The 20212-nt window shown below is 37.8% G+C and overlaps 1 protein-coding gene across 4 annotated transcripts in view; it reads right to left on the bottom strand.

The window, feature by feature from the left end:
* Positions 1–20130, bottom strand: part of WDR25 (WD repeat domain 25) — an 85643-nt gene extending 65513 nt beyond the window's left edge. For 2 of the 4 annotated variants that reach the window (XM_027637799.1, XM_027637798.1), the window contains exons 1-2: positions 20034–20130; positions 16085–16860 (exon numbers count right to left, since the gene is read on the bottom strand). In XM_027637799.1, coding sequence (XP_027493600.1) covers positions 16085–16801 — 717 coding nt within the window. In that variant the 5' untranslated portion in view covers positions 16802–16860; positions 20034–20130. Of the gene's footprint in view, positions 1–16084; positions 16861–20033 lie in introns of those variants that run through there. The other 2 variants (XM_027637801.1, XM_027637800.1) reach the window with 2 other exon arrangements.
* Between the last annotated feature and the right edge of the window lie 82 nt (positions 20131–20212).

A 20212-nucleotide genomic window follows, 5' to 3' on the forward strand; every position in this document is an offset into this window, starting at 1 on the left:
GTTTTCTGAATTAGCTTTAGATTGATGTCTGAGAATTCAAACATCTGTTTAGCATGTTGTAAGTACTGTCATGAATTAAAAACTTTAAAGTATTTAATACACTATACAGGAAAATATTATTATTAAATACATTACACATTTTTACCAGGATTTCAATGGACACCCCATTCACACAGGTGAATGAGGTGTGCATGCAAAGATAATATGCATTTTTTAAGGATAAGAAGTTGACAATAGAAGTTTTCTGTTAATTTAAGGCTCTTTTTATATATATTTAAACATATATTTTAATATACATACCCACAAGCACATGTAAAGTGTATTGCTGCAAACAAGTTGAATGAAAGATTCACTGTTTAAAAAAGATTCATTTTAAGGGAAAAAACTTGAAGAGAATCCTTGAACATTTCAATTAAGTTTCTACATGAAAGGCAGAGAAGAAAGATGGAAGAGGGAACTTGGAAACGAGAATATAGGCAGGACTTTCTAGGATCTACAAGGAGGTTTTTTTTGCAGTGTAAGCTATCTTGGGTTGTATAGCACTCTCTGCCAAGAAAAAAATATCCTTACCCAGAGAAAAGCATACTGAGCATAAGTGCTATGACTGAAAAAAACCCTTCTGGTATTATCATAAGCCATATTTCTTTAGTTGAAAATGTCAACACACCTTTGCAACACCTCATGATGGATCTAGACTGCCAGTCTAATTTGCTACTGCTTCTCTTTCCTTATTCTGCAACGGAAAAAAAAATTTACCGCTTGCTTTTTTAAAAAAGAAAAAATATATTACACACACCATGGTTCAAGTGTTAAAAACACTGCGCAGCTGTAGCAGAGCAAATGGAATGAAACAACTGTTTCTCCACAATGCAGTGGTAGAGGCAAAGTGTACAGAGGGACTAAACAACAGCAACATTTTCAGAATGAGTTAAGTAAAATCCGGATTTTATACTGAGACACCTTTAGAAGCAAAGTACATTTTTCACAGTAGGTAAGAGATTCCAGAAACATAAGTACTACCTTGAGTAATTATTGTTAATTAACTAGCAATGAGGCACTATTTCGAAATGTGACATTTAAAGCACATAATGTGATTGTGAATATTCACAAAGATAATTAAGTTCATCTGCTTCAAGGCCTTGATTTCACCACATCTGAAAACACCTCTTAAACTATCATTAGACATGTAATCAAGTATTTTGTTGCTCAGGAAAATTGCATACCTTTGCTTACCTGCTAATATTGTGTTATGTGTTCAAATGCAAGTACATGGCTTTTGTTAAGAAACCCTCCTTCAGACAAAAGGTAAGAAAAAAACCCACTAATTCTGATTGTTTTCTCAGAAAGGACAGTTAAAAACAAATTCCTCACACCATAAGATGGCAAAGAAACCAAAAATGACTGAGCTTTCTTAACTGAACTCAAGATCACAAGATTGACTTGACTGAAAAATATTCATCATCAAGCCAGAGGTACCACAACTTTGCATACTAAGAATACTGTCCATGATAGGTTGCATACTTTCTTCCATCTTGTTTACAGCTAACTCCAATTCATTACAAAGAAGAATTCAACCAAATTCAGGGATAAAATACAATATATAATGTAAAAATGTGAAAATGAGAAAATGCATTGACCTGATTCTGTTGGGAAAAAAGTTATAACCATTACTATCTTCAGAGACAGAAGAAGTCTTTGATTGTCAACTCTGATCTTGGTCTTGATCCAGACCTTCTTGGAGAAATAAACCCTGAAAATAGGAAAAAAATGACCCCGAGAACAGAGTGTAAAAGAAGTCATGCCTTGGTGTTTTGTCTTTTATTCTTTTAAGTGTAAAGACAGCTTCTTTCCACTAGAAAAGAAATTAATGAATAATGCACTCCAAGATAGAGAAGAAACATTTAGACAGAGTTCTAAAGTACAAAAGGTTAAGTTTACTCTATTGTTCTTCAACTATTTAACATAAAGGATTTTTAATCAGTCAAAACAGTAGTGTGAATAATTATACACTATAAGGTTGTCCTGTACCTCTCAGCCCAGTTTGCATAGCAATTTTATTCAATACCTGAAAACTCTCTCCCGATCAACATTCTCTCAAGGATTATGTTTGGAGAGAAAAATAAAGCAAAATCTTTCTGAAAAAAAAAAATGAAAAATGAAATGTTCTTAAAGTGCACAGTGCCAAGAAACACCTGACCTTGTCTAAATGCCAGTTCCTGCTGCCTCATACCTTCATTAAGTGTACATTTAACGTTCTGCTTCAAAGGTTCATCGCAAGCCCTGGCAATGCCAACTGCCCAGAGAACAGAGAAGAGGATGAGACACTCTGTGCTGTAGGTCATTAACCCCTGGGTCAGTACCCTGCTTATACCAGCAGGGAGCTGGATTTCTCTCGGGAGGGTGTCGCCCTCCAACAAAGTGTTGGTCCATTTCTCATCAGTGAAAGGAGAATACCTGACCCCAAACAGGGCATGCATCTCATAGTGCCAATTCCAGGGTTGGGAAGAACTTCCTCTAAAGGTCTACATGTTACTTATCTTCCCTCAATATCTGTTTTCTTAAGCTATAAATAGACTAAGAAAGTGAGAAGAAAAAAACATGTTCTAAAGTCTCTAGAGATGAACAGTGAGAATTAAGTCCATGTTGCTAAGGACATCAATTCAGATAAAAGTGATCTTCAACCAAACCAGTCAACAAAATCACAACTGTAGCTCTCAAAAAAGTGCTCAAAGCATGTTTCAGAGAAAAGCAACCTACTCAGGCTTATCCAAAAGAAGAAATACAGGGGAGAAATAAAACTTACTACAGATCTTTCTTGTCCCTCTCTTTATTCTGCATAAGAACACCAAAAATACTGCTGAAACGCTTTCTTTGAGTTGTGAATAATCACTTTTGCCAAGTTTCACGATAAATTATTCTGTTCCCATAAAAAGTGGTCAACAGAATAAAACAGGCCATGGGAGCCTACATTACACTAACTACTACTACACTAACATTACCACTACAGAACATAATAGGTTAACCCTAAAGCAAGACAGGTTGCCTAACAGGCACTAATTGAAGGCCAACTGCTACATGTCTTCAAAGCTACTGCACGTTTTAAATCCCCCAGAGCAGTGGGTTACCGCTTTTTAGAAAAATACGACTAGAGAATAGAAGTAATAAATAAGAAGCAAAACTATGGCATTAGTATTTTCTCATGTTTTATTTCTGTGGAAGTATGACAAGATGTCTTCTGACATTTCAGGGGAATATATGTGTATGTTTCTTATGCTCATCACTGAATTTATAGAAAATTAAGAGGAAAGCAACATTTGAACACGTTTTTCAACTTAATTCATCTGCTCTACAGAGACAGTATGATAGTACCAGACCATATACTTATTAGACCATATATTTATGCATTCTGTTTTCTCAAACAATTTTAAAATCCAAATTAAGTATCCTCTGAATTATTGCAGATATTTATACTAAAGGAACCTAGAAATTCACATCCTATGTACTAGGGAGTCCAAACGAAACATCAGAAATTCTCAGCCAAAACGTCAAATAAGAGTCTCAAGAACAGTTGAGGGAAATCAGGCCAAACAGCAAGATTCATTCTATTGGAAACTTCATTTGATATTTTACTCATCTGCACCAATCAATCTTTTTTAGCTAACTCCCACTATTTACAAGAGAGATATGCTTACCAAATGCTGAAAAACATGGCAAGCTGACAAAGAAAGAAAAGAGAGAAAACAAGAAAAAGAGAACCACGCATAAAAAAGACTATTTTTTTAGTCTGAAAGCAGGCAACCTTTACATTACAAGCAAAGCTCACCAAAAAGCAATTTGTAAATAAGTATATATATACATATCCAGTAAAGGATATTTAAAATCATCAGTTACCAGTGACTCCATCCTTCTCAACAGCAAAGTGGTTTTGCTGTGCCATAGATCGTCATCTTTTAACATAGCGTGTTCTTTATTGTGCGGAAAGATTCTGGGATCACTGCGCCTGAAGCTAATCACAAATTCTCCATAAACCATTGACTCCACGGAATATGCTCCTACAGATCACATTCTCAGCCAGCTAAAAGAAGTTACGAGCGTGACTAGGTTTTTTTGTAGCTACAAAATAGCAATTGTACATTCATGCTGGGCAGACAGTGCAAGAGAGTAACTTCCCACACACACCAAAATAAAGGGAAGAATTCGCACCTACTTCGCAGCTAACCTTCAAGCGTTTCTGTGACTAATCATTGTAATATGGCTAACCTTGTGGCTGTTCCTCAAATGGTAAGCTCCTGGAAAATGCAGAAGTGAAAAGAACTTACAGAATACTTATAAATCAGCTAGAGATTCAAGCTATGGTTTATTGTAGAATATAAAAACTTGGAATTATTTTAGCATAGGTCAAAGTTAAATATGACAAAGACATTTAGATCCCCACCCCCACTGTATATTACGTATCCACAGAAATTTACTTCAGATAAATTAGCTGCTCCACACACAGTATTATGTGGGATGACATGGTTCAAGCAAAGCAGTTTGATACACATATTCAGGTAAGCAATTCAAGAGAAACCAACATTTAATGACAGGTAGCTATTAAGAATTACTTTAAAACCACTAAATTTTCTACTGCCAACTCTATATGGGAAAAGAATATGGCATAAATTTGGCAGCTTCTCATCAACTTCAGAATGCAATGTAGTATGTGTAGTAGCGTGTTAAGATTGATATAAAGGTGTTCAGAACATCCAAAAGCACAACCACAATAGTGGTTACTATCAGTCAGTATTCCTGCCCAGGAAACACTTCAGATCTTACCAGAAGGCAAAGGAGAAGAATTTCAAATGCATTGCAACTCTTCAGGAGATAATTAACTAAAACATTTATCAAATAACTAAAGCCATTTATCAATCCCTTCATCTCTATGAATCATATTCATTAGCATCGATCACTTCCTCAAGTCATATACATTGATGCTCTATTAAAAGTGGGGATTCCTGATAAGTGTTAGACACCCAATTTCAGACTTCTTCGCAGGCAAATTGTCTTAAGAGTCCTCAATTCCTACAGGTCAGGAAGGACTGGATATATTCACAAATACATATTCCACAGACACTTGCATGCCACAGATTTTGAACATCCACTACTACTAGAGAAAGAAATGCTGTTCTATTCAGAACATAAGTACAATCTTAGCAACTGTACTTCCAAGTTTCTGAAACACTGTGTCTGCTGACCTATTACTTGCTTCTGAAAATGGGATGGAGAAAACACCATTGACCAACTCTTTCAATTTGTTTGTTTTTTTCCCCTCAAGCTTCAGGTAACCAGTAGCTACCAAAACTCAAAACCATATCTATTTGTACTGTACTTCAATATTATCATACTTTTTTCATCTAAAATTGTGAATCAGCTAAGGCCACTTATGTGCTTTACAGCTTTATATTGATCTATGTACATATATATAAAGTCAGAAAACATCTGTTCATACAGTCACAAAACAAATAAGTACAAACACAACAAATAAAATGAGCAATTTAACCTATCTCATTCTTGCACATGATCCACTGGGAAAGTCTGACACAGCAGGAACAACAGCTATGGACAAGCTTTGCTGACCCAGCCATCGGATGTGCGGTGGCTGTTCAGCAGCACAACACAGCGGGATGCTGCCAATCCTGCACCTGCTGATACTGTATTTTTGAATAGCACAAAGTAACACTTTACTACAGCAGTTCCAAAAATAGTGGTAGGGAGTTGTACTTAGGCACAAATTTCTATTTGTAAGAAATTACCTAATGCAAATTTACAGGCAAATTCTGTACGTCCTCAATGTTAACCAGGTGGTTTTCTTATTGCAGTCGTATTGTCCACACTGATTTGAAGTAATATCTAACTATGAGAGGCAGTACACAGCTAGTGATTTAGAACAGCTCAAAACCTGAGCTTTAATGAATCTAGCTTTTATCAGTCAGTCTGGTAAAGTTATATTTTCTTTACAATTTTATTCTTCCAACTAAAAAAATAAATCATTTATTATTCCCAAGGTTATTGAGAATGTTAATAACTGAGGGAAAAAAAAACAAACAAAAAACAACAAAGATAAAAACCCAACAAATCAAAATATCAAAGATCCTTTTCTATGGAAAATACAGATGCGATTCGAAACCCACTGATGTCAGTGGCATAATCCAGTATTGAACATGAGCAGAACTAGTTATTTAATTATGGAAATAAGCTATTAAATTATGTCAAGCAGCTATGTGTTTTTCTACAATGAGGACACTTTAACTAGCATTATTTCAGTAGTAGCAAGCAGAGTAAGACTGAACTACCTAATTAATTTTAATTTCTTTTGTATTGTTAACATAGTGCTAGCTTTAACATGTTTATATGACTATGCCAACCCTGACCACCTGCATCCCTAACTGCCATCCTTTCCACAGAGAACCACCCATGTCCCTTTCCTAGCAGACAAAAATACAAATTTCCATCCACTAGTCACAGTGTTCAGAATGAGAAAAATTCTTTTAATGAGCAAATTATAATACGGAAAGAGACAAGGAGACCAGAGAAAAGGACAGACTCCAAAATATGACTTCAGAAAGCAAGGTGTTACACAGCTGTCACATGCACAACATACAAGCACATGTAGTCTTCACTATCATGCCCAGTATTCTTAATCCATCAACCAACCAAAACATCTGAGAAAGGTAAACTTTTCTATAACTACATTATCAGATATGCCTTAGAAGAAAACCAGTAGTTTTACTTAAAAAAAAAAAAAAAAAAAAAAAATGCCCCCACAAGCATACTGAAGGTAAAGCTCTGACATAATATCCTAACAAGCTGGTCAGTCAGCATGTACAGACTGGAAGACAAACAAAACACAACTCCATGCCACCCACAAAATGCTGCCTTTTTGAAGAGGGATGAAATGAATACAATGAATGGGGATGCAATGAAACATGATATGTATGATAAAGGACAGTAAGCCATTAGTACCATAGTAATGAAGCAAATTCTCTGAAGAGCAATGGGGCTTTTTAATGCTTCTTTCTCCTTTAATTTAAAAGAAATTTATAACTAACAGTTGTCTTTCTGGAATAAATACATAGCAAAATGTCATTAAAGTTCTTTCTATCAGGCTTCATTTAAAGATCAAGTGTCAACAATCCTTAGTACATCAACTGATACTTTCACCTTAAAGATCCAGCTATATGACACAAGCTAAAAATAAAATCTGCTTTAAAAAAGGCAAGGACGGGAACATACTGAGAAGAATAGAAACTTCAGAAAAACTCTTTCTACTCCTGATGCCAGATAAATCATACACAAGTCATCTCTCTATAGAACCTGAAAAAGTAGAGCAAAATTTCTCAAAAAGTTGTTTCCTTGACAACATTGACAGACCAAGAGGGGTAAGGAATCAAAGTCATAAGATGCCTTGTAGCTTTGTTAGCAGATTTTTTATTTTTTTTAATATATAGCAGTATGTGAGATGCAGCTATAAAGCCAGACTTCTAGAAAAGAGGCAAAGTTAGACTGGTGTTATTTATATTTTTAAACAGCAAAAATATTCAGTTTCTTAACTGTTAAAAAAAAAAAAAGATACTGCCATAATGTATTACAGTCACTTAAGAACTTAGAACTACTCTAACTCATTTTTCCCAGGCATCAAAATTTTGAATTTTCACCAGCAATCTTACTGATCCACCCAGAAAGGGGATAACACCACCACACGTTTCTCCCACCTCAGATGACATTCTGACATTAGATTGCACGGCAGCCCACATAGGTCCTATGTATAATTGGAGAGTTTAATCTGTGGCATTATCAGTTAAGCTTCATTAGAAACACTACTTCATTGACATCTCTAGCCCTGACTGTTTTGTCCCTAGTAGGCTGGCTATGCCAGGAAGAGACAAGGTTGCTCATTTCTCTGCTACAGGCTACTTCACAGACACTTAGTAAACAGCCAGTAGAGTTCCCAGTGCTTCCAGAAAGGAAGTGGAGTTCAGCCCTTCAGGGCAGATGGGTTTCTAGGAAAAAAAGTCAGATAAACACTATAAATTCTTGATATTTCTGTAAGTAATCATACAGGTAACCAAAATTCTTTCTAGGTAACACAAGGAAACAGAATCCTTTCTTCAACATCACTGTTAAGGATATCCAAAAGTCACTCTCTATCCTTTCAGATCTGCACAGAAAAAAGATTTGTGAAATAACAAATGTCAAATAACAAACTGTTATTTGTTATTGTGAAATAACAAACTGTCACAACAGCCATGTTACCCTGTGTATCTCACCTGTGACCACATTGCACCCATCGGTCAATGCCAACCAAATTTTACAAGAGGCCTCAGCATCTCTCCCTCAAGGCTTTATCAAGCTAAGCAGCTGAATAAAAGTTAAAGACACTGCAGAAGCCCCAAAGGAGAAAGAAATTGAAGAGGATCTGTAGTCAGACTCAAGATTCAGACAGGCTTCCTTAACTACTGCTCTTGGAGGAACTTTTATTTTTTAAATTTTTCTTTAAATAATTCCCAAATTATTTGGGGGCGGGGTGGGGGGAGGCACGAATGGGGAACACAGGCGTATTAGCTACATCACAAAATATCCACTCTTCTTCCCCACAGCCAATCCTATAATACAGCCAAAAAGTGGTCAAAAATGCTTTGCAAGACCACTTGGGGTATCACTCTTGCATTCTTTAAAGAGATCCTAAGTCAAGAGACATTACAGACCTGAAAACCTTACCCAAAACCTGAGAAGTTCACTGCATTTTTGACCCCTTTTTTCTTAAATGTCAGTTTTCATACAAGTGTTTAGATAAATTCTAATCCAAAGCAGTACTGAATTTAGTTCTTGTCAGTGCAGAAGGAAAGAAACAATGGCCTATCAAAACCTACAGAGATCAGGATGGTGCTATTTATACTCAAAGAATCATACTCCTTTGAAAAAATCCTTTGAGGCCTAAGAGTGTGTCAACCACTAAGAACATAACAAAAACTATACAAGTCATCTCCAGCTGTGGACTCTGAACGAGTGAACAAAAGCATTACAAGGATTTCTGTTTCCTTGACAACAGCATCGCTCAAAAGAAGAAAATAATTAAAAAAATATATCTCTCTAACAGCGATCTCTAAACATTATCGAGGTATTAACATACCACATGTGAAGCAACTCTTACTCATACAAACCTTTGGGATGAAGAGACCAAAATCCACCACTTTCATGAACTGTTCTTCGCTGACATGTGTCACCAACTTTTGCAAAACAATTGTGAGAGCTATCTATTGCATCCTGACCTGTATTATCTTCCAGCCATAAGCATGGTTAGAAGCTTTCACTGATGGTCAAGTACATTCCTTCCTGTATGATGTTCCTTTTCTTACAAAATAAGCAAAGTGGAAAATACTTCTCATTTGAAGTGTATGAAATAATTTTGTTATAAGAAGATCGAGGTATACAAAAAAAACCCTTTCAGTGCTCAGGCAACTGATATTACTATGCAGGTATTGATCACATAATTGTACTTCCATCTTAATAATCAGGAAGCTTAAAGTCACTGAAAGAACTACACATAGCTCTAAATAAACAAGGGAAGAAAGTCAGAACCTTCATAAAGAAAAGCCAGCTTCAGTATTTCAGAACAGCCTCTTTGGTAGCCTCACCAACAAGAAAAACAATTCTTTTTTTACACATCTAGGTAAGCAGCATGCAATCCCCAGAATATGAGCATTTCCTTGCCACTTCGGAGATAATGGGGAGAACTCCTTGTTATTTTTAAAATATGGTATTAAAATATACCAACATCAGAGAGATCTTCTTTAAAATATTTCAAATAAAGAATATATGTATTGAATAGGATGACTTCCCAAATTCTCATCGTTGCCTAGAGTTAAAGGAACATTGCCACAATTAGGTTTTAAAAATTTATTTAAGAATTGCAATACTTGAAGTACTAGCAGCACAATAGGTAATGCTGCTTAGTGAACAGCTTGAATCCAGCCTAGCAGTGACAGGGCTACAGCCATCTGACAGCTATGCCTGGGTCTATAGGAAATAGGCTGGCAGCTTAAATTCATTCCTTCATAAACAGACACGCGTGTGACAGAACAACAAGAAACATTGCCTATTCCAAGTGACTTGTGTGCAGAATGGTTGAAAGCATAAATATTAGGTTTTGTTACTCTGGGGCAGGGTAGCAGCACTAACTAGGAAATTTGTATTGCTTCCATCTGTGCTACACACAGTTTATAGATGGGTGGAAGCTATCATCTTCTATTCAGTCCAATACAACAGGATCAATAACAAAATTCCTGGATATACTACTGTGCTTTCTCCTAACAGACACACAACCACAAAACAATACAATATTTTGAAAATATGATTAAAAATGGTATTTCTTGTAGATTTGACACTCACTAGGAAGCAAAATCTGTATATTAAATTTGAAGTATGAGTAACATACCATTTAATGATCACAAGCATCTCAGAAGACTGGAAAATTATGTAGAAGAAATCTCTTGAGGTAGCATGTTACAAAGGTGAACCACTTTGGAGCTCAGAAATCCCCTGACTCGAAAACAAACAGAAACCAGAAGAGGACTAAAAGGCACCACAAACCTTTGACATTTCATCTTTTCTACACATCTACTCATGGACCTTACTAGAAACTGAACCCCAGGCTAGACAGAGCCTTGGTCTGAACAAGTATGGTTCTTGTGTTCTTAATTATCGGAAGTCAGCAATGCCTCTGTTCAACAGGCTGATATTATTAAACTCATTGAATTGGGTCTGAGATGGACTTCATTTCCCCATACCAGCTCTCACTGTGCTGTGCTTTGCATTGTTAGCTAGAGAGGTGTTGATAACACACCAGTGTTTTGGCTACTGCTGAGCAAGGCTGGCATAGCATCAGCACTGTCTCTCAGCATTCCTTCTCCCCCATATTGATGGCAAGATCCTGGGAGGGGACAGGACCCAGACAGCTGACCCAAACCAACCAAAGGTATACTCCATATCATGTGACACCAGCTCAGATGTAAAAGCTAATGGAAGCAGAGAATAAACCTTGTCATTTTCCGCTTTGTTTCTGTGCATTCAAACTTTTGCTTTAGTAAACTGCCTTATCTCAATCTATGAGTCATTTCTCACCTCACTCTTTCTCCCCTGTCCAGCTGGGAAGGGGAGTGATAAAGCAGCCTGGTGGGCATCTGGCATCCAGCCAAGGTCAACCCACCACACTCATTTTAAAAACTTTTGCTTTGCTTGTATAGATTCAACTGTGACTAAACAACATTCAACTAGGCAAATAGGGAAAAAATGTATAAGAAAAACTTCCAGCAATGTATTACAACACAAGACATCCTGTCAAAGTGCTATTAATATACATTTTGCACACTCAAGAATCTCAGTACTTTCTTTCCTTGATCCTGTTTAACAACAGAGAATGAAAGTGCTGAAAATTAAGAAATACTTTGCAACAAACATAATCCCTGCTGTGGTGCTCTAAATAAAAAATCAGGAACACAAAATTAAAAGCTAACAGATGATTAAAAATTAACTCCAGGTAACATCTTTTTAAAGACAAAAATAGGAAATACAGAATAAAGGCATAGGAGGCTTGAAGTTATGAACAATTGTTAAAAAGCTAAGTCCAGAATCAGTAAGTAGTGAAAACATTAACGTCTGTGTGGCTCTACGTAATGACAAGGTCTTCCAAATATAAGACACTGTCAATGTGAATGAACAGCATTGTCATTTCTGCAATTGGTAAACACATCTTTCAAGACACAATTTTTTAATGTTCCCTGCTATGGAAGGCAAGCAGCTGTATTCAATGGTAACCTGTGATTCTGGGTTCTGTAGCTGGGGTTCTAAACCAGAAATACCTAAGCAAGGTCTGATATACAAAGCATTGTATATCAGAACAAGGAACCAGGCACCTTTAATAATGGTGTTGAGTCTTAACATTCATGCGAAAAAACACTAGATGAGATATTAAAATCACAAAGACTATTTTGGTGTTTTAGTAGGAAAACCCAAATAATGGCAGTAGTAGCCTAAATTTCAATTACAGCAGCCATTCAAACAGAAGTGTTAGTCAAACAAAACAAATGTAATCAGTTCAGACAATAATGTTTCACAATCCTTAAAATACATAAAGCTAAAAACATAATCCATCCCAATACAGTTAGAATACAACTGTGAAGAATAGAACTGTCACAGTAAGAGCTCCCAACAGTACTTTTCCCAACCCTGAATCAGGGTTTCTGTCCCTTTCTAATAGCTACCTAGGCTGGAACTTTCAAAGGGAAGTTAAAAATTCTACAAAAACAGAGGGTAAAAAATTTGACAAAACCTACACAACTAGGAGGGGTTTTTTCCCCCTTCCTTACAAATTTGAAATTCAGCATGAAATATTCTTCTATTAATGCTCCAGGTTTGAAGAACTGTGAGTTACTAATCTGCAATACATATCTCTTTCCACATGAAATTCTATCATATTTTCAGGTCTCTAAGAAAACTCAGTTGTTTTCTTATATGTTTACCAACACATGCATAAACTTGTAACTTTGGTCTTTCAACACACAACAGAGGCGAATATTAAAGTCTTCCAGTCTTTAGAGGCAGAGTTTAGTTCCCATCACTTTCTAATAGGTCGAGGCACCCCATCTGCTGGTGGAAATGTTACTCTAGAGAATCACGCCCCTGAGCTGATAACTGATATTTTTTTCAACTCAACCACTTGATAACTGTTTGAGGTTTTTCAAACGCAGCGATAAACAAAAAATTCAGATCAAATACTTTCAAAGAAAACTATGAAGTCCCCTAAAACAGTCCATTCATTCCTAGATATGCAAAATATTTATACAAAATGCTTCGGATGATCTTCCCTGACTCTAGGCTATGCTTCAGTCAACAGAAACTGAAGACATCGACTCATTTATTGTAAATATTTTAGTATAATTTACATTGATTCATAAAGATGATTTTAAAATGTACATTTTAACATCACAGAGAGAACATAAATGGAAGACTGTTCTTTTCTTCTGATTTAAACAGGATAAGCACACACACTTAAAAAGTAAGAAACCATATAATCGGTTTCATATATGCATTTTAGATACTTATCTGTGTGATATTAATGACTTAGCCATAGTAATTTACATGGGACAAAAAAATTAAAATCACTAAAGTAAGGTAACTAAAGCAAGTGTCTCTTCTTTCTCTATGCTGGGGGGTGGGGGGGGGGGGCGGTTAGGGATGAAAATTTAAGAGGAAAACCTTTAAGCACACAATAACAGATAAAATACACAAAACTGGCTAAACACTACACAAATTGCATACAACTATAGATCTCTGATTTAAGCACAAACTATCACAGTCATATCAACTTAGATAGAACTCTCAGTTCTGAGAAATCTTCACTAATACTGGACTCTTCAAAGGATAAATGTCTTAATTCATAGGCTGAATGTAAGGACTGAATCCAAGACATTTACACATAAAACTACTCAGTCACAGTTATTCATACAACTAACTCAAAGTACAGAGTTTTGAGGCTCTGGATTGCCTACTGTCTCTGATCATATAGGGATTTTAGACTTCTAACTGTGCTTTGAGTTTTACCTTAATCAAATGTTGAAAGTAAATAGTGCAAACATCCTGATTGTCTGCATATTCCCATCAGAGGTAAAGAGGACATGCATCCACTGTCTAGGCTTAAACTAGCAATTCCAAGCAGGTGTTGTGGGAAGAAAACAACAAAAAAGGTAAGTTGTGGGAAGTTAAAGGACGAGGGGGGAAAAAACAAGTACATCTGCATTTTCAATCAGTTGTTTTATGCTTATACCAGAAAATAGGCAACTTCAGGCAGCGGTAGACTGCAAATAAATCCCCAAAAGATAAAGCACTGCTGTCACAGTCACCAGGGATTTACGGGCTCAAGATCCCAGAAAGTGAGGGGAATTGGGCTCCCAACATCCCGGCAATCCTCGATGCCACCGCGCCCTCTGCTGGCCGGGATGGTCTGTGTGTGACAGCGCAATAATTAAAAGGGTCACCAGGAAAGAACAGTAAGAAGCACCCATGGATACCTCTCCACAGGCTACCTTTAAAAATACAGAAGTGTGTTTTCATATACTGCTTAACAGTCACATTATTACTTCAGTATTTTTTTTACACTCACGTGCTCTGAAGCATTGACAACATTAATATATTCTATTTATATTGAATTTCCAAGGTTTGGGGAACCTAAAGCAGTTAGACTTCTTTAAAAACCAGCCTTACTGGTTAATGACTGCTTCCAAGCAGGGGTGGTAACACTACTTTACAAAAACAATCTTTCTTTCTGCTTAGAATACACAACAGACATGCCATTATTTTCATTTTTTAATAGTTTTACATTGCAATAACAACTTTGATTTTAGATTGTTTTATATTCAACACATACATAATTTCACTCAATAAAATGAGGTTATATTGTGTTACAACTTCAGACAAAATGTCAAACATATTGTCCAGAGGTGGTGTAAAATAGTTTTGTACAATCCAAATTTAAATTCCCGCTTACCAAAAACATCCATCAGCACTTTTTTTCCTCCAAGTTAATGTTTAAGACAAAGAGGTTAAAAAGGTTGGGAAAAGATGGAGGAATTCTATCTTTCCTAAAAGTTCAAAGTATTCAGACTTTGATAGTTTGATACATTATGCTGACTACAGAACCAGGGAAGTCATTATAACTTAAGAGAATAAAAGATAAACAACTAGGAAGAGAAAATTTTACGCATGCTGTAGATCTGGGGTTTTCTTTTCTGTGACCACCAGGTGCTTTAGTAGACACATCTGGAGACAAAAGCAAAAACTCTGTCCGAGATTCAAGAGCATTGCTGCTTCAAAGATGCAAAGGTAGCATATATTTCACAGGGCCCCATGGCAAAACTCAGGAAAGAGGAAAGGAAAGACAAAAATTCTAAGATAAGAAAAAAGTGTTAAAAAAACAAACTAAATGGAATTCTATTCCCCACTAAAAATTAAACAGCAAAATAGTCAAAGAAAAAATTCTCAATTTGAATAAGAGAAAGACTATTTTTTCCTACATTAAATCAGAATTCAAATTCAGTTTTAAGTTCTCTCCTTTGGTTTTAGAAGTATGCTGGTGCAAGGGGTGTTCTGCTGTTTGGTCTCTGTTTAGTAGTATTTATTAAAGTCCTGAATTTTAGAAGCAAGTTTTAAAATAATTGTGGCTGCTACGGTAAATACATCTTAGATGCAACCAAGCATGCCTTCCACCAGAAAGGACACTTGCTGTATGGTCTTATCAAAACTATGTTCCTGTGTAAAACCATTCCAGAGGACTATTATTTGAACCCAGAGGTGCATTTAGCCCTATGTCTGGGAAAGCATAACATACAATACTTTTATTACCCATTTTAAAAATAAAAGTCATTGGATTCACTAAATTAACAAGCAAAACATTAAAACTAGAAGGAAAATACACTTTGAGTATTGGAGCAATTTACCCCTGAAACAAATTTAAAGTGGAAAGACTCCTTAGATCACGACAGGACACCTCTCTGGGATGCAAGTCTTATTTGCCACACTAGTTCAGATGGAAAATCCATCTGACCTCCTCCAGCAGTAGTCATGTAGGCCTGTCAGAAAAGTTCCTCAAAATATTATTCCAGTGTTGGCAGTCAGTTGTTAACTGACTTCTGGAAGGATCTGTATGCAGACCATAGTGTTTATGGCCATTGTGACAAAACACTGGTACAGATCATGAGAAATGACCTAGCAGAAACCTAACTTTTTAAGGTATAAAACACTCACATGACTAATTCAAAAAAACCCCGAAACAATACACCAAATTCCAAAGTAATGGAACTGTGGGTATAGTGAAGAATTAGGCTGCAAGTTCATAATAGAGTCTTATACTTCAAAGTATCACCTTGAATTCTGAATACATTGGAACTGTTAAAACACACACAGGCAAGGATGTTATTTCCAGAAGAGCATTCTTTAATACAGTATTTTAAAGTTTGATGATTGGGCCACAAAACATCTTGTTTTACATTACCTTGACTGTTTTGTCCATAGAAGCTGAGAGAAGCATGTGACTCTGTTCCCGTACAGGACACCACTGGATTTCATTAACAGGGCCACTGTGTTTAGACATATAAAATATTAAGCTTTTGGGGACTTCAGTTGATTTATATTTGGATCCCAAATATGGCTTAATTAATTCAGAGATCTTTCTCAAAGTCTGCTCTCCCAATACACCCAGTTTAACATCACAATCTGAGCTACCTCTCTGATCAGATTCCTTTGTTTCAGGTGTACTGGAACTTTCTTGACGCAATCGTTTGGGGATATATGGTCTAATTCCTTTTATGGCAGTAGCACTGTCTTTATGTATTCTCTTCTGGGAAACGCCATTTCCAGAGTCGGCTGAAGAGCTTGAGGTCTGTTCATAGTTTCTGTAAGGCATAGATAATGCAGCATGGTCAGGGTATGCCCTCCTAGAATAAGGAGATGTCAAGTCAGTGTTATTATTCTGTGCATAAAGCTCAGGGGGATCTTCACAAACAGTGCTTGTGCCAGAACTGCCACTGTTCTCCGTAGGGTGCATTTCATATGTAGATTTTGTACCCAAACTACCAGGTGCAAAGTGCTGACCACAACTCACAGAAGACCTCTGAGAGCTCATTTGTGTGCCAAAAGCTTGGGGGACTTCAGTCTTCTCAGTTTCTGTCTCAGAGTCTGAATCTTCATAAGCAACCAGTGATGAACTCATTATGGCTACACACAGCAGACTCCAGAGATCTCAGCGCTGCAATCCTCCAAAATTATGATCTAAAATAAAGAATTGATTATTCAGAGCACAATTCATTAAAGAGTCTACAATATGAGTAAATATGCCTTTCTTAACAAAAACCATCAAACTTCTATTCCTATTTATCAATGGCATTTATTCCTCTATTAAAACACATCTGTACCTTCAATTACACAACATCATTTGCCTCCAAGCCCTTTGTATACATTTTTAATGCACTGCAGAAGTGTATTTGCATACCATAAAACAATGAAAAAGAGTATGAAAAGGAAAACAATCCTGCAATATAAATAATGCAAATCACTTTACCTTACTTGCAGTATTACTTCTCCTCACACGAACACAAAAGAAATTAACTAATTATGTAGTGGTTTGGTATGTACATTTATAAGAATACAAATACTACAACTATTTTGGAGTCAGACTGACAATATCTATTTCTTAACAGTACAGAGGACTTGAAAGAAGTATGTAGGGGTTCAACTGGCAACTAAAAAAGTGAACACATCTTTGACCCATTCAGCAGTTGTCACAGGATGAGGAAATTTTCCAACCATATCCATTGAGTAAGTTCCACACAGCCTTTAGTTTTACACAACAGACATAACAGAAACTACACCAAATTCACTATTCGCATTTACTTACAGAAAAATAAGAGCACAGATGCCTTTACTGTGGAATAAGGTTTTTCAATGTGTCTGTGAGAAAAATCTCATGCTGAGGCTGCATATGTAACATGCTGAATAACTCACCCTCATAATAATCCCACCAAGATTCTTCCAGTAATTTGGATTGAGCATATGGAATATAGTTAACTACATTCAAACAACTGATGTGTCTGCAAAGTAATATTTCAACCTCTGCTGTTTATAGGCAGAAAGTACTGCCAAGATCGATCGAATGGGACATTTTATTTCTGCTTTGTTTCCTTGCCCAGCTGTTAGCACTCATTATGCTGAAGAGATTTAACCCACAACACTTTCAGAGCAGCTACTGAAATTCTTGGTTTACGACAGTAAAGAAACTGCCCTCAAAAGCATCTTGATGAAAAAGAGAGTGATGCATGAAAGTCAGTATCTTTGTAAGCATTTGCAGAATTGATGCCACAAATGTAAGTCCTACAAATTCTCCTGCAGGAGTAGTGTAAAGCAGGAACTTGTAAAGATTATTCATTTAACTTCAGAATTAAATCTACTTGAACTAAAACAACTATGTTTCACTTAACCTACAGAAGTGTTTCATGACAGGCTATTATATTCTGTATCCTGTTATGAAATTTCCGAGCACAGATCCAGAGCAGAAGTACTTATTAAGATACACACATTCATCATCACATATCCTTTCCAAGATAGGTGATCAAAACATTTAACTGGAACAAGGTGACCAACATTTTAGCACATAAAAGCAACAAGATCTCCCTCTAGAGGACATTTTGTCCTTATTTGAAGTTTAAGATAGCTATAAGTGTCAGCAAAGAAGAGCAAGGAAAAATTCTTTTTTTAGTAATACAGCTACACTTATTACAACAACATTTCATTTAAACAATGTCAAGGAAAAAAATAAGTAGCATATCAAGTAAACTAAACTAAGAAATCAACTCAAAAACGGTAAATTGAAGGGTTTAGCAGTAAATTGAAACATCAAATAAATAGCAGCTTTGAGTAACTGTATTGAGTGGTTACTGTTTATATTGCAGTGCTAAAAACAGGGCCCAGCCAAATGCACCATTTCCAAGGAACAAATACAATAAGAAGTTGACCTCTGGCTAAAAGCTATAAACTAAGATACACAAGTGGATTGGGTTAGACTTGCAGAGCTACTTTATTTGTTTTAACACAAAAAAACTCAAGCTGAGATTCAGAACCAAGTGCACCACAGTGCCGTGCAAACACCAGGTTAAAAACATTTCCCACAAGATACTGGAAAGAAACTGTCCCATTACATCTGGCCAGCACAAATCCATCCCACCACACACATCACCCATACGTGTCAGTACTTTTGTAAAACCAAAGCATTTCTCTCATCTAAAGACTTCCCATCAACATCTGCTTTTAAAGCAACACCACCCAAAGTTTCTTACCTTGCCCTAACTAAAGAAAAACGGGGGGGAGATGGAAACCACAAGGTACTTGATCAGAAACACTGTAACTAGAGTGTGAATTTATTAACGATATATGATTTACAATGTGCTGAGCTAATAGTTAGAGTTCATAGAATTTCAGTTTTAATTTCCAGACTGCTGATTTCCCTGAACACATTGAACCAAGGAGCATTCAGTCTGTCCCGCACAACGCCCCACACCCACTGAGTGATCGTGGATGCTGTGACATGGGAGCAGAGGCAGCACCGCAGGTCCCTCCCGCCGGCCCCGGTGCGGTCACACGGGAGGCATCGCCACCCCCTCGGGGCTGCTTCCTCACTCCCGGTGCCCCACGGCCCCCAGAGGGGAAGAACAAAGCACCGGAGAGGGCCCAGCGGAAGCCACAAAGATGATGAGGGGTCTGAAGCTTCTCCCTTTTGAGGAGAGACTGCAGGAGATGGGCCTTTTTAGTCTGGAGACTGAGAGGGGATCTCGTTAACGCACATAAATATCTCAAAGGTGGGTTCCAAGAGGATGGTGTCAGGCTCTTTTCGGTGGTCCCCAGTGACAGGACGAGGAGCAATGGCCACAAACGACAAGAACTTTCACCTCAACACGAGGAAGAACTTCTTTACATTGAGGATGGCAGAGCACTGGAACAGGCTGCCCGGGGAGGTCGTGGAGTCTCCCTCTCCGGAGACATTCCAAAGCCACTTGGACGCGTTCCTGCGTCACCTGCTCCAGGTGACCCTGCCTTGGCGGGGGGGATTGGACTGGATGATCTCCAGAAATCCCTTCCAGCCGTAACGACTCTGTGCTTCCGTGAACACGACCCACCGCACCACCCCCCTCCGGTGTCCCCGGAGCAGCCCTGCCCGAGGCAGCGGGTCTGGGCACCGAGGCCGCCTCCTTGCGCTCTCCCGTGGAGTCGTAACCTCTGCACACACACGCGCGCGCGCGCACACTCTTCCCGCAGCCCCGGGCGCCGAGGCCACTCGTGGGACCGGGAGAGCCCAATATCGCGACAGCTCCATCCCGGGACCGCTCCGCGCAGGGACAGCTCCCGTCCACGGGGGACCCTCCGCTCCCGCCGCCGCCGCGCCCACAACTCACCTGCAGGGCCGCCGCCGCGCCGCTTTTAAAGGCGCGCCGGGTGGAAACAACAGCCCCACTCAATCAGTTCCGCGCGCCGTATCCTCCGCGCCAGGCCCGCGCGTTGGGAAGTGAGGAGGTGAAGCCGCGGCTCGCTGAGCGCGCAGGAGCCCTTCTTCCACCGCTGCGAGTGGCGGGGA

This window comes from Corapipo altera, unplaced genomic scaffold (assembly GCF_003945725.1).
Source record: "Corapipo altera isolate COAL_440 unplaced genomic scaffold, ASM394572v1 23, whole genome shotgun sequence".
Classification (NCBI taxonomy): Eukaryota; Metazoa; Chordata; class Aves; order Passeriformes; family Pipridae; genus Corapipo; species Corapipo altera.